The 17,763-nt window shown below is 48.8% G+C and overlaps 2 protein-coding genes across 2 annotated transcripts in view; both read left to right on the forward strand.

The window, feature by feature from the left end:
* The window catches only part of LOC149913953 (sex comb on midleg-like protein 2), a 187,714-nt gene that overhangs the window by 96,321 nt on the left and 73,630 nt on the right, over nt 1-17,763 (forward strand). The gene's annotated exons all lie outside the window — the stretch shown is intronic.
* On the forward strand, nt 704-8,403 carry LOC149913957 (uncharacterized). The gene is made up of 3 exons (XM_090128040.1): nt 704-2,645; nt 5,534-6,750; nt 8,269-8,403. The coding sequence occupies exons 1-3, from the start codon at nt 719-721 to the stop codon at nt 8,401-8,403; spliced, it is 3,279 nt and encodes a 1,092-aa protein (XP_089984166.1). The 5' UTR covers nt 704-718.

Consider the following 17,763-nt stretch of genomic DNA (forward strand, 5'->3'; position numbering starts at 1 on the left):
CTGTCCCACTCTGTGGGAACCTCAGGGTGCCGCAGGCGGGCTCCAAGACACTCCCCTCTGTCCTCCTTCCCAGCTTATCTCTGTGCGAGGACAGAGGGATGACCAGAACAGTGACCAGTGTGAAGGGCACAAATGCTAGGGGTAATTAAACAACTAAGAGCTTATGTTTCTGTGCTATCTTGGTGCCTGCCTGTCACGTCCCAACTCCTCACGGAGTGAGACAGTCCGGCCTTGTGTAGAGGCCCTGGCTTCTCTGATGTTTGCTACATCTGTTTTTCTCTTGCTGTGTAGTAGGCGTGGCGAGGAAACGGTATGTGACGGGGTCAGGTTTCCTATGCTCAGGGCTTGCCAAGCGCTGCCCCACAATAGGACAGCGGGTAGGCAAGGGGTGTAGACAAAGCGGGACAAGAATATTTAAGTGCCTGCCACATTTTAATAAATGCCATTTTGCCTCACGCACTCTGGGGTCTGTGTGAGCATTTGGCCCCGGCCCGGTTGGGGTCGGTTTCGCTGGCAAGTGGCGCCCTCGGTCGGCAGAGGACGAACAATGAGAGACTACTACTACAAGTGGTGACCCCGACGTGATCTGCCTATCGAGGGTTAACCACCCGGCGTGCCCGTGAAGCGGAGAAGAGCCTGCGGAGTGGCGGCAGGTCGCTCACGGAAGACACATCGCGGAGAAGAGCCTGCGGAGTGGCGGCAGGTCGCGTGTGTAACCATGGAACAGATTATTAAGGTACTTTTGCAGTTTTGTAAAGACTACTGCGGCAAAAATACCCCTTCAAAGAAGGAGGTAGCCGCGGTGCTGTCGTTTTTAAAAAAGGGAGGGGAGCTGGACTCCCCTCAGCAAGTGCTGGATTCGGGCAGGTGGGATTCGCTCACCTCGGCTCTATGCCAACGCGCCATGAATAACCAAAAGGCTGCTGAATTTAAGACCTGGGGTTTGATACTTGGAGCCCTTAAAGCGGCTAAAGAGGAGGGTAAGCTTAAGGTGGAAAAAGGGGTGGAAAGGGCCCCGGGGGGTGGGTCTTTGTCACCTTGCAGTACTGACGACCAAAGCGTGGCGGACAAGATGGCGACGGTCGCCGCGGCGAGGGGCGGAGAAGAGGAACTCCTGACCGACGCATGTCTACCAACCGCTCCGCCCGCTCCGCCCGCTCCGCCCCCGCCCTACCCTCCGCGGTCGTTATATCCTTCTTTGGAAGAAGAAAAGGCAAGGGCGGGGCTTCGTCCCAAAGGGGGGAGGGACGGGCGTCTACTGACTGATTGGGCTAAAGTAAAGGAGGAGGCACAAGACCGGGGCCTTGCGAACCCGGAGGCATTTCCGGTAGTGATTTCCGATGATGATAACCCGATCTGGGTCCCTCTGGACCCGAAAGCGATAGCGAGGGTGCTTGAGGCAGTTGAAAAGAAAGGATTGAAGTCCCCCCTGACAATGAACGCCTTGGAGACATTAATATTGCCGGGACCCCTGTTACCATACGATATTGAGAACCTGATGCGCATGATTTTGAAACCGGTGCAGTATACGCTTTGGAAGGAGGAATGGCAGGCTAGACTTAGACAAATGTTGGTTACAGCCCAGAACGATCAGGGGAATCCGCTTCACGCGTCTAACCTGCAGAGATTGACGGGTAGTACGCCGGGTATGATCACCGCACATGCTCAGCTTACGGAGCTGAGGCCCGGGGAACTAATAGCCACTACAGACGCCGCCCTTGAGGCGTTCAGAAGGCTCGCAAGGAATGCTGAGCCGTCTACTCCGTGGACGGAGATTGCACAAGGTCCCACTGAATCCTTCCAGGATTTTGCGGATAGATTGATCAAGGCAGTGGAGGGATCGGAGCTGCCTAGGGCAGTGCACGGCCCCGTGATCCTGGATTGCCTCTATCAAAAGTCGAGCTCGGACGTACGGGCTCTATTACGGGCGGCGCCAGACAGGTTCCACACCCCCGGGGAGGTCCTTAAGTATGTGATGGACAAGCAAAAGTCTCAATCATCAGTGGCAAGCGAGGTTGCTGCAGCGGTAGCTGGGGTGATGCTAGCGCATGGGGTTGCCGGATGCCAGAGTCCAGATCGCCCGCCTGGGCCATGCTTCAGGTGCGGTCAATTAGGTCATTTTAAGGCACAGTGTAAGAGCAACGGGGGTACAGTGTGCCAAATGTGCGGGAGGAGAGGTCACACTGCAGCGCAATGTAGAGCTTGTGGGCTGCGATCTCGAGGTAGGGGGGGTGAGGGTCCCTCTTACGATTCACGGGATTCTCAGGAAAGGCGGGCTTTGGATCTAGGCCTGCCACTAGCTGCGCTATCGTTGAGCTGTGGGGAGCGCCCCTTGGTGAAGATTACAGCCGCAATTACGGAGCTTCCCGCTGGCTCCCCAGGGCCGCGATCTATTTTCCTTACCGCCCTGGTGGACTCAGGAGCGGATGTGACGGTTTTTGCGGAGTCCGACTGGCCGCCCACGTGGCCAACGGGGGCCACTCAAACTATAGCGGGAGTGGGGGGAACTGCTCCAACGCGGAGGTCAGCCAAGCAGATCGAGATAATCGTGGTCAACAGAGACGGTTCCCTGGAGAAGCCCGTCCTGCTAACCCCGCTGGTAGCGCAGGTACCGGGAACCCTGTTGGGGCGAGACTACCTGCGGGGTGTGTCTGCTCGGATAACAAATTTATAGAGGGGGCCACTGTCTGCCGGTTATCAGCGCACTATGCAATCCCGCTGCGCTGGAGGCAGGATGTGCGACCTGTCTGGGTAGATCAGTGGCCCTTGCCGGTTGAAAAGCTTGAAGCGCTTAAAGCATTAGTTTCGCAAGAGCTCCGTTTGGGGCATATAGAACCCTCGCTTAGCCCGTGGAACACTCCGGTGTTCGTCATAAAAAAACGATCGGGTCGATACCGCTTGTTACATGACTTGCGTGCAGTCAATTCCCAGCTAATACCCTTCGGTACAGTCCAACAAGGAGCCCCTGTTTTGTCGGCTGTCCCAGAGGGTTGGGGGGTGGTGGTTATCGACCTGAAGGACTGCTTTTTCTCTATACCCCTTGCCAAAGAGGACCGGGAAGCCTTTGCATTTTCGGTCCCGGCTCCCAACAACCAAGGCCCAACCCAGCGGTATCAATGGAAGGTTCTTCCGCAGGGTATGGCCTGCTCTCCCACGATTTGCCAGCTAGTAGTGGATAGGGTCTTAAACCCTGTCCGGCAGACATTGGAACGGTCCCTTTTGATGCATTATATGGACGACCTGCTGCTAGCCTCTGCAACCTCGCAGGAACTCCAAGCTCTAGAAACACAGGTGATAGCTTCCCTGACATCCGCGGGCTTCTCGATTGCAGGGGAAAAAATTCAGAGGGGGAGCGGAGTGCAGTTTTTAGGATATCGGTTGGGGTCGACGACAACTACCCCAGCTGGTATCAATATCGCGCCCCGGGTGCGTAACCTGTGGGACGTGCAGAAGCTCGTTGGAGCCCTCCAATGGGTGCGGGGAGCCTTGGCGATTCCCCCGCGCCTCATGCAGCCCTTCTATGAGCAGCTCAAGGGCTCTGACCCGAATGACCCGCGGTCATTCACACCAGAAATGGAGGAGGCGTGGAAAGAGATAATTGGTTCCTGCATGCAATCCGCTCTGTCGCGATACAATCCAGATGAAGGGCTGGAAGTGGCCGTGTGCCGATGCGAAAAAGGGGCGGCGGCAGTTATAGGCCACGACCTTGACGCAAGGCCAAAACCACTGTGGTGGCATTTCTCTGTCCAGCCATCTCGAGCCTTCTCTGCGTGGCTAGAAATACTGGCTCGGCTTTTGCGAAAAAGCCGGAATACCGTCGTTCATGTCTTCGGCAAGGAGCCGGCAACCATCTTCCTTCCATTGTCCTTCCGGGATACTCAGCCATTCCCGGATGCAATTGTGCTCGCCCTGGAGGGGACAGGGGCGTCCATTAGGTATTGCACCTCCCTCCCCATCTTCGAACTGGCCAGGCCTTTAAGCTTGTCCCTGCGGTGTAGGGTGCAAGACTCGCCCGTGGAAGGGCCTACCCTGTTTACCGATGCGTCATCATCAACGGGCCAAGGGGCGGTGGTGTGGGAAACAAATGGCCGCTGGGAGTCCACAATCTTCACAGATCCTAGTGCCAGTGTCCAGATGCTTGAGGTCAGGGCTGTTGCGATGGCGATCGCTTATTGGCCTTCCCTTCCCTGCAACATAGTCACAGATTCAGCTTTTGCGGCTAAACTCGCTTTGAAAATGGGCCAAGAAGGTATCCCTAGTACGGAAGCAGCGCTTATTTTAGAAGATGCTCTGAGCACCCGAGTGGAGCCTATAGCAATTTTACATGTGAGAAGTCATTCGGAGGTACCAGGATTCTTCACGGAGGGTAACGCCAAGGCAGATGCCGCGGCGGGTATTCGAGTCCTCACATTGAGAAAGGCGAAAGACCTCCATACTAGGCTCCATATCGGGGCGAGAGCACTGGCTCGCGCCTGCGACATTCCTGTTGCATCTGCGAGGGATGTGGTGAGGGCCTGTCCTCACTGCAACATGGCCCCAGCTATAGGGGCTGGAGTAAACCCTCGAGGCCTAGAACCGCGGCAGATTTGGCAGACAGACTTCACCTGGGAGCCGAGTCTTTCCCCAAGGCCATGGTTAGCAGTCACTGTGGACACGGCATCGACCATGATTGTGGCCACGCAACACGCGAAGACTAGCTCTACTGCAGCCCAATCCCATTGGGCGGTGGCAATCGCAACCCTTGGGCTACCAGAGCAGATCAAAACGGACAATGGGTCCTGCTTCACATCGCACTCCACACAGCGCTGGCTTGCGTCCTGGGAGATCAGACACGTTACAGGTATTCCAGGGAATTCACAAGGGCAAGCCATCGTGGAGAGAGCCAGCCGTTTGCTCAAAGAGAAGATTGCGGTTCTTAGGGAGGGGGAGGGATACAAGAACAAGATCCCTGTATCAAGACACCCGGAGATACTAGCGAAAGCTTTGTTTTCCCTTAATCACTTTGAACGGGGAAATGCCAGACGGACCCCGGTGGAGAACCACTGGCGGCCTACTGTCCTAGAAGAGGGCCCCCCAGTGAAAGTTAAGACAGAGACGGGGACATGGGAGTCAGGCTGGAAAGTTTTAGTCTGGGGTAGGGGGTACGCAGCAGTGTGGAACGCAGACACTGGGAGCGTCATCTGGGTGCCAGCTAGGAAGGTAAAACCTGACTTGTCTGAGAAGGACCAGTAACGGGGGACACTGAGTTTCTTGCAGGAACGGAGTGTTATGGAGCCATCCGGAGGGAAACTTGGCCAGTCGGAAGGAAGAATGTCGGCCGGGGTAAGGACGCGACCGAGGACGCAGCCAACGAGAAATTGTGTCTTCCTTCTCAGTATAAGCCTTGTGGTCGTTCTTTCGGTGCAGGGGTCGGAGTGTGCTCACCTCATATCGCAGCCAGGGAATTTATGGGTTACTTGGGCAAATAAGACGGGCCAAAACGGCTTTTGCCTTAGTTTACAATCGGCAACATCGCCTTTTCGCACCTGCCTAGTAGGTATCCCTCAATACACGTTAGAAGCCTTTGCGAGGTACACCACAAACCATTCCGCTTGCCGTAACGACACAGATCTAGCAAGCCAAACGGCATGTTTGATAAAATCTCTGAATGTGTCTCTCCCATGGGATCCACAAGAATTAGATATCTTGGGGTCGCAGAAGGTACGAAATGGGTCGCATAATGGCATGCGTACCTGTATTACCTTTGGGTCAGTGTGCTGGAAGGAAAGTAACTTTATTACCTGCGACTTGTTTGACGGGGTATTCGACGGCTCCGAGGGATTGAAAGGACAACTGCAGGCCTTAATTGCCCGGTGGGCAGGCACAGATCCGCGGCTGAAGCCATACAACGAGACCTCTTGGACTGTGGTCAGTCCTGCGAACACGGAGGCTTTCTCCATTACTTCGGGTTATTGCGGGTATACCAAAAATGAAACACGGGTCTTCACAGGGCGCAATACAACCTGCTTGTCAAAGGGTGGGGTCCTTTCTAAATCTAGCGGTAGATCCTCATTTAATTGTACGGCAGTTTGGGACTTTTATGGGTATGGGTTCACTTTCAAACGGGGGGTCAACGAGGTGCTATGGAATAACAAAACGGCTAAGGCGTTGCCCCCTGGAATCTTCTTGATCTGTGGGGATAGAGCCTGGCAGGGCATCCCGCACAATGCCTTAGGAGGGCCCTGTTACCTAGGGGAGCTGACATTACTGTCTCCGAATTTCACGACATGGATGCAGTATGGCCCGAACATCACGGGTCACCATCGCCACCGAAAGCGTTCGAGCCCTCTCCCGGAGAATTGTAACGACGAGGTAGAGTTATGGAGTGCCACAGCACGGATATTCGCATCATTTTTCGCCCCTGGGGTTGCTGCAGCACAGAGCTTGGCTCAGATAGAACGCCTAGCATGTTGGTCAGTTAAGCAGGTGAATTTAACAACATTAATATTGAATGCGATGCTAGAAGACACGAACAGCATTCGGCATGCGGTGCTGCAAAACAGAGCAGCCATCGACTTCTTGCTCCTGGCACAGGGGCATGGATGTGAAGACCTAGAAGGAATGTGTTGCTTCAATCTTAGCGACCACAGTGTATCCATCCATAAAGCGCTGAAAGCCCTGCGAGACCATACGGAGAAGATCCAGGTGCCTCACGCACTCTGGGGTCTGTGTGAGCATTTGGCCCCGGCCCGGTTGGGGTCGGTTTCGCTGGCAAGTGGCGCCCTCGGTCGGCAGAGGACGAACAATGAGAGACTACTACTACATTGCTGGCAGTTTCTTATCTAACAGAACAACTCTACAGTATGTTTTCTAATCCCTAACACGCTATACTCGCATTGTTTGGACCATTTAACAACTATTCAGTTTTGCAAGAAAGAATTAATCACATAATTCAGTAATAATGTTTTAAAACATGCCGCTAACATACCTAGTATTTTACTTCTTAGATCACTATTTCTAAGGATAAGTTACAGAATACAAATGCATGATGTTCTACTTCTTCAAACCAGCTGCTCTTATTAATGTCAAATGCAGAAACAACATTCCATTCCCACAATTCCCCCCTCTTTTTCTTTCAAAGTGTTGACTTCTGCAATTCCTTTTTTTCTTTTTTCTTTTTTTCTTTTTTTAAAGGTACGATTCTAAAAACTTCTTCATTTTCTTCATTCTCCATTTCGTCTAATATCATCATTTTATCCGAGTGCGGTGGTGGTTCCACTGCTGTTTGCTTAGGCAGCGCAGTTTCTGTTAATCGCTGCACCAATCCCCCCACACAGGGGATAATACAGCAACCGACGGCCGTCAGGACTCCTGCTGCCACAGTCAAAGAAGTAAATAAGGACACAATCATCCCTTTCCATTTGCCAAACCAGGACTCCAAACACCCAGTGAGGGAATTACCTATTCCTGAGTTTTCTGCTAATTCACTGGCAAGAGTAGTAAGCCCCCGTAATGCTCTAGTTATTGTGCCAGCTGGGGCTGTGTTATTTGCGATAAAGGTACAGCATTGGGTGCCCAACATCACACACACACACCCTTTTTCAGCTAATATCATGTCTAGGGCGATCCTATTCTCCCAGGCCATCCTGCTTGTAGCATCCAATTGTTCTGCAATTCCCTTTATTGCCTCCTTTGTATAGTTTATAAATCTCTGCTGATTGTAATAGATGTAGTTTATACAATCTACATTTTTGTTAATTGTCACCCACCAGAATAGAGATTCAAATCCTGCAGCAATTGATTTCTAGCCTTAAATTCATCAGGGACACCTCTGGGCACCCCAATTGAGTCTTTATATATTGTATCATCATCAAATGGGATTCCTAAACCTCTTCTGTTCCTTTTGCGAATGTGTGATAGATCCTTCTCAAATGCCAGAGTGAACGGTATAGCCAGTTGAACAAGTGCACAGGTACCTCCCCAATGAGATGGGAGAGTGGACCGTAAGATCTTCCCACCACAATGCCACCAGAGATCCGCTCTGGGGATTCCCAGCCTTGAATAGTTCCCCGCCAAATCCTTCGTAACATCCAAGGTTCCACTGCACAGTGAGAAATTCCCTATAGGCCTGGTAGCCCTCACACCCTGCCTTGAGAGACAAGCTGTACGGTTACCTATGGCCATGGAGAATGCAGGAGGGATTTTGGCATCTATCTCTGATATCCGGGGAAACAACAGGGAGAGTGATTTTCAGGCTTCATTTTCCCAGGCTGTTTTCTCCTGGTACAGGGCAACCATACATTGCATCCCTTGGGAATCCTTGGTCCACCCCGGAGGAAGGGGTACTACCTGAGCTACATGCCATCCCAATGCACAAGCATTGTCGGAGCTCGGCGGGAGACAAACACACGACCACAGAATTGATCAGAAAGTCTCAACTTTAATCAGAAGATTGCGTGCATTTATGTTGGCGCTAATGAAGCTCATACACATTGCAAAGCCCGAGCTCCTGATAGGCTCTTCAGCTACTTGTTGCCCCAGCCCTTCTTTGTACTTTTTGTGATTAGACCATGCCATTCATCTTTCTTATTTCTACATTCTCCTGCCTTCCTACACATCCTGTTAGTTTGCTCAAGGACTCTCTCCTCGTTAGCCTTGTTTACATCCTGTTACATTGCTCAAGGACTCTCGTCTCATTAGCCGAATACTGTCTGTGTGGCCTTTCTCAGCCAGCCAGGTCTCAATCACGCTCTCCACACCCACATTGTTCAGAACATTGAAAATCTACTGCAGTTTTGTGAGAACCCTAATCACACTACAAGGAAGGATGCATACATACAGCGATTACACACACCATCCCCACAAACAACTTCTTTAACCAGTGCAATTTGGGAAGCCAGGAAGTCACGTCGGTTTCAGCTCACATCGTCTTATGTTGTGCAGTATTTCACTCTGGTGCCATATCTTATCGCCATCTGCTTCAGTTCTACCACTCTGACCTACATGAACACAACAATATCATTTATTGCTGCATGAACTCCTTCTTGTGCACCTAACAACATACCTGAAGCCCTTCTACATTGCAATACCACCCAGGCCAAGCTTTGGATGCTTTCCCCTCTTCCCTTCTTCCCTTCTTCCCTCCCCTCCCCTCCCCTCCCCTCCCCTCCCTTTCCCTCCCATCCCCTTCCCTTCCCTTCCCTCCCCTTCCCTTCGTAGGAAATATCCAAATAATTTTCTAGGATGGTATCTCTGATAAAGCAGATTTTATTCGCAATTGCAATGGCGGGCCTCCTGCAAGCAGGAGAGCCCTGAGAAAACAGTGTTACATCTTTTATCCCCTACTGCCTGACGCTTCTCTCTTTCTGCCCTGGTTCCTCATTGACTGAGTACTGCAGGTTCACCCTCTTTCGTGACGTTTCACTAATCATACAAATACCAAGTAAGCATAAATCTTTGCCGCCCAAACACAAATACCTTAATTGTTTAATTGCCTTCTAACAATTGCTTTCTCAACAAACATTTGGTCGCAGTTTTTGGATGTCTGTTTTACAACATAAACATAGCCTCTTGATTGTTTAATTACCCCCCTAACATTTGTCCCCCTTTTACACTGGGTCACTGTTCTGGTCATTCATCTGTCCTTGCATAGAAATAAGCTCGTGAGGAGGATAGAGGGGAGCATCTTGGAGCCTGCCTGTGGCATCCTAACATTCCCACACAGTGGGACAGTTCTGCTTTGTGTAAAGGCCCTGACTCCTTGTAGGTTTGTTAGATGTATTTCGCTTCTGCCGGTCTAATGAACAACGTTACAGTAGGTTTTCTAGTTCAGAATACTATACCCACATTGTTTAGAACATTGAAAATCTACTGCAGTTTTGAGAGAAAGAATTTGTTAGGTACTTCAGTAATTATGTTTCTACAACATGCCGCTAACATATACAGTGTTTTACTTCTTAGATCAACTATTGCTAAGGATAAGTTACAGAATACAAATGCATTATGTTCTACTTCTTCAAACCAATTGCTACTTTTTAATATCAAATGAAGAAACAACATTCCCTTCCCTTCTCCCCTTTTTTTCCCTTCTTCCCTTTTTTTTCCCGTTTTTCCATTTCCCTCCCTCCCTCCCTCCCTCCCTCCCTCTCCCCCCTCCCTCCCTCCCTCCCCCCCCCCTCCCTCCCTCCCTCTCCCCCCTCCCTCCCTCCCTCCCTCCCTCCCTCCCTCCCTATCAGCCTGGCTCTCAAGCTGTTGTCCAGATGCCCGTCTTCCTTTTCCCACACCTCCATGCTCTGCCCACAACCCCCTGTTTGGCTGCATCTCCCTGCGGATGTCCCACCCCACAGCCCCACTCACAGCCGCCATCCCCGGAGCTCTGCCCTCCCCCAGTCGCTCCCCCACCTCCCCAGGAGATCCCTGAGGGCTCTCCGTTCCCCCCCCCACCCTTCTTCGCCCCCCGCTGCCCCTCGAGCCCCACTCGGGCTTCATGCCGTGCGTGCAGGCCGCGCTGCCACGGCGACAGCGCGCCCTCCCTCCTTGCGGCGCGGGAAGCCGTCCCCGCGGCGACAGCGCATGCGCGGCGGCGCCTCCATAGCGACAGCGCCCCGGCGCGGCCGTTGCTCGAGCGACGCGCCGTCCCCGCTCCCCGCGGAGTGACGTCATCACGCGGCGACCCGAGGACGCGGCCACGCGGAAGTGGAGCGGGGCCCCGCGCTGCTCCAGCGCCGCGGCGCAGCCCCGGGACTCCGAGCGCCGCCTCAGCTTCTACGAGTGGGTGTTCGGGGGCGGCGGGGGCACCGGGGCTGGGGCCGTCCTGTCTTGGCCGCGTGGGTCCTCTGCTGCTCAGGGCCTCTGCTCGGCGGCGGGAGGTGCCCTGTGCCCCCCGCCCTTCCCCCCCACCCACGGTGTTTCACTGCCTTCCCCCCACCCCCCCCGCCGCGGGTCGCCCACAACCTCCCGAGTCCCTCAGTCTGACCCCTGGGCTTATGCTCTCCCCCCCCGTTCCCCACCTCCACTTCCCCCATTCTCATCGCTGGAGTCCTCTTCTACCCGTCCCCTCAGTTCCTCCGTCACTGTCTGCCCCTGTTCCCCATTCTGACCCCCAGGCTTCCGCGTCTGTCTCTCACTGATCCCTTGTGTCCCCAATCTCACCCCCCCATGAGTCTTCTCGTTTTCTCCCCTAGATTTGTCTGCCCCCCGTCCCTTCTATCTGACCCCCAGAATTCCCTGTCCCCTCAGGTTCCCCTGCTCCAATTCTCCATAGAGTCTCCTACCATCCCCCAGTCCCCTCAATTTACCCCGCAGGGTCCCCTGTCTTCCCTTCCTCCCCCCGCTCCTCACCCCATTTCTGACCCCTATAGTCCCCTGTACCCCCATGCCCTCCTCCCTGCCCTCTGGAGTCTGGGACCTGATCCAGGTCTATAAATATCTAAGGTGTGGGGGGCAAAGTGGCGAGGCCAGACTGTTTTCAGCAGTGTGCGGAGACAGGACAAGGGGAAATGGCCAGAAGCTGGAGCATAGGAAGTTCCGCACCAATGTGCGCAAGAACTTCTTTACGGTGAGGGTGACGGAGCACTGGAACAGGCTGCCCAGGGAGGTTGTGGAGTCTCCTTCTCTGGAGATATTCAAGACCCGCCTGGATGCCTACCTGTGCGACCTGGTGTAGGGAGCCTGCTTTGGCAGGGGGGTTGGACTCGATGATCTCTGGAGGTCCCTTCCAACCCCTACGATTCTGTGATTCTGTGAGTCCGTTTCCCCTATGTTGGCCCCTAATTTCCCCCAACTGGACCCCCTTCATGTCCCAAAGAAGCCCCCCCCACAACCTCCAGTTCTCCCCTCCCACCCCTCCCTCCATCCCCAGACCCCCTTTCCACTCACGTGGTCAGCCTTGTTCTCCTCTTTTCATTCCCCTCACTCTCTTCCCCCAGACTCCCTTTCCACCCCACAGAAGCTCCACACAACTCTCCAGTTTCCCTCTTCCACCTCTCCCTCCATCCCCAGCCTCACTAGCTCATTTCTCCCCCTCCCACCCCCCGCTGAACCCTCCTTATCCTCCCTTGGAATCATGCAGAAGGATCTGCAGGAGAAGTCCTAGAGAGGTTTGGGTGCATCCAGGGGGTTCAGGACTCAACCAGAAGAGTCTGGAGATGTCCCAGGTGGGTTTTGGGTGTCCAGGGAGTCCCCAGGTTGATCCCGTGGGCCCCTGGAAGGATCTGTGAGCTCCCACTATGTGTCCAGGAGCACTGAGAAGTCCCTGGGCTGATCTGAAGATGGTCCCAGTTGAGTCTGGTACAGTCCAGAGAGTCCTCATGAGGGTCTGAGTGATCCTGGAGTCATCCAGAAGGTCTGGGGATGTCCCAGAGAGGATTTGGCGGGTCTGGGGAGTTCTCATGTTGATCCATGGGGTCCGTGGGTTCATCCAGAAGGGTCTGGAGATGTCCCAGAAGGATCCTGTAGGGTCCAGGGGGTCCCACGTGTGCCCAGGACATCCTCGGAGGCATTCAGAAGCAGCTCGAGGACTTCCCAGGGGAAGTGAGGACACCGCATCGTGGTGTCACATCCCCAAACTTGGGGACACTCCCAGAGCGTGAAGTTGGGGACAGCCCTATGTCATCCCCACAGTGGCACACCCGAAAGCTGCGAACAAACCTGCGTCACCCCAATGGTGTCCCACCCCGAAGTTGAGGACACCCCTACAGTGTCACACCATGAAGCTGGGGACACCTCTCTGTCACTCGAATGGTGTCACACTCCAGCGTTGGGGCACCCCCACAGAGTCAAACCCCAGGGCCCCATCCAATCTAACCTTGAGCACCTCCAGGGATGCACGGGGCATCCGCAAGCTCTCTGGGCAGCTGTTCCAGCACCTCACTACTCTCATCGGAAAGAACTTCCCCCGGACATCCAACCTAAATCTTCCCTGCCTCAACTTCAAACCATTTCCCCTTGTCCTGCTGTTATCTCCCCTTTCAAAGAGTGGACTCCTCCTGTTTGTAGGCTCCCTTTAGGTACTGAAAGGCTGCAATGAGCTCACCTCGCAGCCTTCTTTTCTCCAGGCTGAACAAGCCCAGCTCCCTCAGCCTGTCTTTGCAGCCCCCTGATCATCTTTGTGGCTCTCCTCTGGACCCTCTCCAACAGCTCTGTGTCTTTCTTGTCCTGGGGGCTTCAGGCCTGCACACAGTACTGCAGATGGGGCCTCGCAAGTGCAGAGTAGAGAGGGACAATCACCTCCCTGTCCCTGCTGGCCACCCCTCTTCTGATGGAGCCCAGGATCCCATTTGCTTTCCGAGCTGCAGGAGCAAGCAGCACTTGATGTGGGATTTGGATGTGGGATTGGGATTGAGATTAAGAATGGCACTGGGTTACGGACGTGGGATTGGGAGGTGGGACTGGGATATGGGATCGGGATTGGGATGTGGCTCGGGGTTGAGATTAAGATGTGGGATTGGGATGTGGGATATAGGATTAGTGATACGGGATTGGGATTGGAGATTGAGATTACGATGTGGGATGTAAAGAAATGTGCTCTGTTCACAGATGGATTGTGTCCTGTTGTGGGGAAGCGTTGCAGACGGAAAGCTGCTGTGTGGAGCCCCACACGACGAGCTGCAGAGGCCGCTGAAGGAAAAGGAGAATCAAGGCAATGTGCAGAGGTAAAGGCTGTCCAGCTGGCCTCAGATGCTGCTGAACGGGAGAGGTGGCCAGTGCTCCATCTTTACACGACTCATGGATGGTGGCAAGCGCCTTATGGGGGTGGTTCCAGCAGTGGGAAGAAAACAACTGGCGGCCCAAATAGGGCTAAATCTATTTGGGTTGCTGAGCTGTGGAAAGACATTGCTGCCCAAACAAAGAATACGGGTGTAAAGGTGTGCCATGGCGGTGCTCATGTGCTCAGCAGTCGGGCCAATGAAGGACAACAAAACAACCGTCAGGAAGATCAAGCTGCCAAAATTGAGGCTTCGTTTATTTTCCCTTGCTTTGCTTTGGTTTGCTCTTTTGTTCTTCCTTTTCACCTCTGCTTCACATTGCTTTGCATTGCTTTCTAGTTTTCTTTCTTTGCTTTGCTTTACTTTCTACTCTGCTTGTTCCCGCTTCTTCCCTTTGCTTTTGTTTTATCTTTTTTTTTAGTTTTTTAAATTTACTTTATGTTCTGTTGAGTCCTTTTTCCTTTTCTGACTCGTTTAACTCAAGCCTGTTCCCGCGCTTTCCTTCTGTGCTTGGCGCTGTTGCAGTTCTGTCTCAATGTCACGAGTACCTTTGCATTCCTTTGCACTGCTTTTTAGTTTTCTTTCTTTGCTTTGTTTTCCTTTCAGCTTTGCTGGTTCTCTTTCCTTTGCTTTTTTATTTTTTTCTCACTGTTTTTTCATTTACTCTTTTTAGCTTTAGTTAGGTTTTTTTTTTTCTTTCCCTTTCTCCGTTTGAATGCTTTACTTTGCCATGATATTGCATTCTATGGTTTTGATTTTTCTTTGCATGTCTTTTTTTTTTTTTCTGTGCTTTTCTTCTGCTCTTTTTTTATTGCTTTATTTTTCTTTGTTTTTTAACCAAACATTTGTTTTGTTTGTTTCTTTTGTATTGTTTTCCTTTGGATGTTGTTGCTATGCTTTGCTTTTTTTTCTCTTGTATTTTTACTAAAACATTTTAACATTTCTTTTATGTTGATTTGGATGTTGTTGGTTTTCTTTGCTTTTTTTTCCCGTTATTTTTCCTTACTGCGTTTTTCTCTTTACTTTCCACTGTTTTCTTCATTTTGTCATTTTTTTTTCTTTGCATTTCTTTCTTCACATTATTGTTCTTTTTCTATGAGAATTCCTTTTCATCTTCCTTCTTTTCAAAAGATTTTTCTGTGCTTTCACTTTGATTACTTTTTTCTTTCTGTTCCTTTTTTTTGTTTTTCCATTCCCTTGGTTTCCTCTTTTGTTTTTCATTCCAAATTTGCTCATTGTTTTTCAGTTTTCTTTCTTTGCTTTGCTTTCCTTGGCTTTCTTGTTTGCTCCTTCTCTTTTTTTTCCTTTGCTCTGATTTTTTTTCTTTTTTTATATATATATTTTTAACCTTGATTAAATTCTTTAGATTTCTTCCTTTCCTTCTTTCTCCCCTTCCTTGTCCCCATGCCTGCCTGCTTCCTCTTACATTGCCTTTACTTACCTGACATTAGTCCTCTGGATTCTTCAATTTATCTTTCTTTCTTCTGTTGGTTGGTGTGGGTTCTTTTTGTTTCCGTTCCTTGTCTCTTTTTCCGCTGGGTCGCATTGGTTTGCTCTCGTTTGTTCACTTGATTTCGTTTTCTTTACTGCTTCTTTGCTTAGGTTTCCAAAGTTTATTTCATTTTTATTTTTATTTTATTTTTATTTTTATTTTTATTTTTATTTTTATTTTTATTTTTATTTTTATTTTTATTTTTTCCTTTGGTTTGCTTTCCGTTTTGTTGTTCTTTCTTTTCCTTGGCTTTTTGGTTTTCTTGTTTTGCTTTGCTTTTCCTACTTTCTACTTTGCTTCTTCCCTTTTATTCTCTTTGCTCCCCTTTTTAATGTATTTGGCTTTTTTTTTTTTTTTTGCGTTCTCATTTAGCTGTTGTTTGCTGGCATTTTTTTTTCCCCGTCTTTGTCTGTAGAAATCCTTTCATTCGCCATTTTATATTGTTGTCTTTGCTTTTTTTTTTGTTTTTCCCTTTTTGGGTTTACTTTGGATATTTTTGTTTCTTTTTTTGTTGTTGGATTTTTCTTTTTTATTATTGTTTTTCCTTTTTATCTTTTTTTCTCTTTACTGTGTCATTTTTGCCCATTTCTTTTTGCTTTTCTTTTTTTTATGCTTAGTTCTTTTTTTTCCTGTTTGTTTTTTCATTTTGTTTTTTTTTCCTTCATTTTGTGTGTGTGTTCTATGGTAATTTTTGTATTGTGTGTTTTATTGTAACTTTTGTATTTGTGGTGTGCATTGTTGGTATTTGTATTCTGTTTTTTTTGTTGTTTTTGGTTTTTGATTTGTGATTTGTGCTCATTCTGGTTTCTTATTTTCTGTATTTGTGGTTTTTGTTTCGTTCCTTTTTGCTTTTTTGTTTCTATTTTATGCTTGTTTATTTTTTGCTTTTTTTCTTTTTTCGTTTTTACATCTTTTTGGTTTTTTGTGCTTGTGTGTTTTTTGTGCTTTTGTTTTTTGCTTTTCTGTTTTTTATGATTAATTTTTGCTTTTCTTTTTAATTTTTTTCTGTTTATTTGTGGTTTTTGTTTTATGCTTGTGTGTTTTTGTTGCAATTTTTGTATGTTTGGTGTTTAGTTTGGGGTTTTTTTAATTTATGTTGGTTTTGCTTTTTATTTTCTTGGGTTTTTTTGTTTTTGTGTGTGTTTTTCTTTTTGTGCTTTTTTTTTTTTTTTTTTTTAAATATATCATTGTGTGTGTGTGTGTTTTCATTTTTTGTCCTTTTGTTCTTTTACATGTTTTGCCTGTTTTGTCTCTTTTTGTATTCTGGGTTTTTTTTTTGAACCGTTGTTTGTTCTTTTTTTTTTTAGGTTTTCTGTTTTCTTCCCTTTTTCTTTTTTCTTTGCCTTTTTATTTAGTTTTTGCTTTTCTGTTTTGGTTTGCTTTCTTTTGTTGTTGCTTAGTTTTCTTACCTGTTGTTTTTTTTCCTTTGCTTTCCACTGTTCTCTTCACTTGGGTTGGATTTTCATGGCAGTTTCTTTCTTTCCATTTCTTTTCTCTTTTTCCTGAATATTCCTTTTCATTTTATTCTTTTTTCCATTGCTTTGCTCTCCTTTGCTCTTGGTTTTCCTTCCTACCTTTCCTTTGCATGGCCTTTCATTCTGCTTGCTTTACTTAGTTCTCTTTTATTCCCTTTCTTTTTCTTTTCTGTTTCTTTTTCCGTTTACTTCCTCTTGCATTAGTTTGCTTATTTTTTTTTGTTTGAATCCTTTGCTTTGCCATGATACAGCATTGTATGTCTTTGCCTTTTCTTTCCATTCCCTTTTGTAGTTTTGCTTTGATTTTTCTTAGTCTTTTTTTTCTCCTGCCTGTTTTTCTTTCGTTTTGTTAGTTATTATTTATTTTCTGTTGGGTATTTTGTTCCCTTGGATGTCATAGGCTTGGTTTGCTTTTTTTTCCACTTAGTTTTCCTACTGCTTTCTACTTTGCTGCTTCTCTTTTATTCCTGTTTGTTTTCTTTTTTCTTTTTCCTTTTTTTTTCCATGTACTCTCCTTAAATTTGTTAGCTTTTTTATCGTCTCAAGTGTTTCCTTGAATTCTTTACTTTGCCATATTCTTGCAGTCTATGCCTTAGCTTTTTGTTTGTCCTTTTTTCCCTTGGTTTACTTTGCTACTTTTCTTTTCACATTTGTTTACTGCTCCTTTGGCTTTGCTTTCTGCTGTTTCTTTTCCTTTGTTGTTGGTTCTTTTTCTTTCCAGACCATGCCTTTGCATTATTTTTTTCTGTTCTAGAAGTATTGCTTTTCTTTTCTCCTCTTTTCAATGTAGTTTTTTTTTTGCATTCCATGAGCTCCTCTTTTTTTTTTTTTCTCATTACATTCTTCCTCCTTCCTTGTCCCCATGCCTGCCTGCTTCCTCTTACATTGCCTTTACTTACCTGACATTAGTCCTCTGGATTCTTCAATTTATCTTTCTTTCTTCTGTTGGTTGGTGTGGGTTCTTTTTGTTTCCGTTCCTTGTCTCTTTTTCCGCTGGGTCGCATTGGTTTGCTCTCGTTTGTTCACTTGATTTCGTTTTCTTTACTGCTTCTTTGCTTAGGTTTCCAAAGTTTATTTCATTTTTATTTTTATTTTATTTTTATTTTTATTT

This window comes from Phasianus colchicus, chromosome 32, assembly GCF_987193195.1.
Source record: "Phasianus colchicus chromosome 32, bPhaCol1.hap1.1, whole genome shotgun sequence".
NCBI lineage: Eukaryota > Metazoa > Chordata > Aves > Galliformes > Phasianidae > Phasianus > Phasianus colchicus.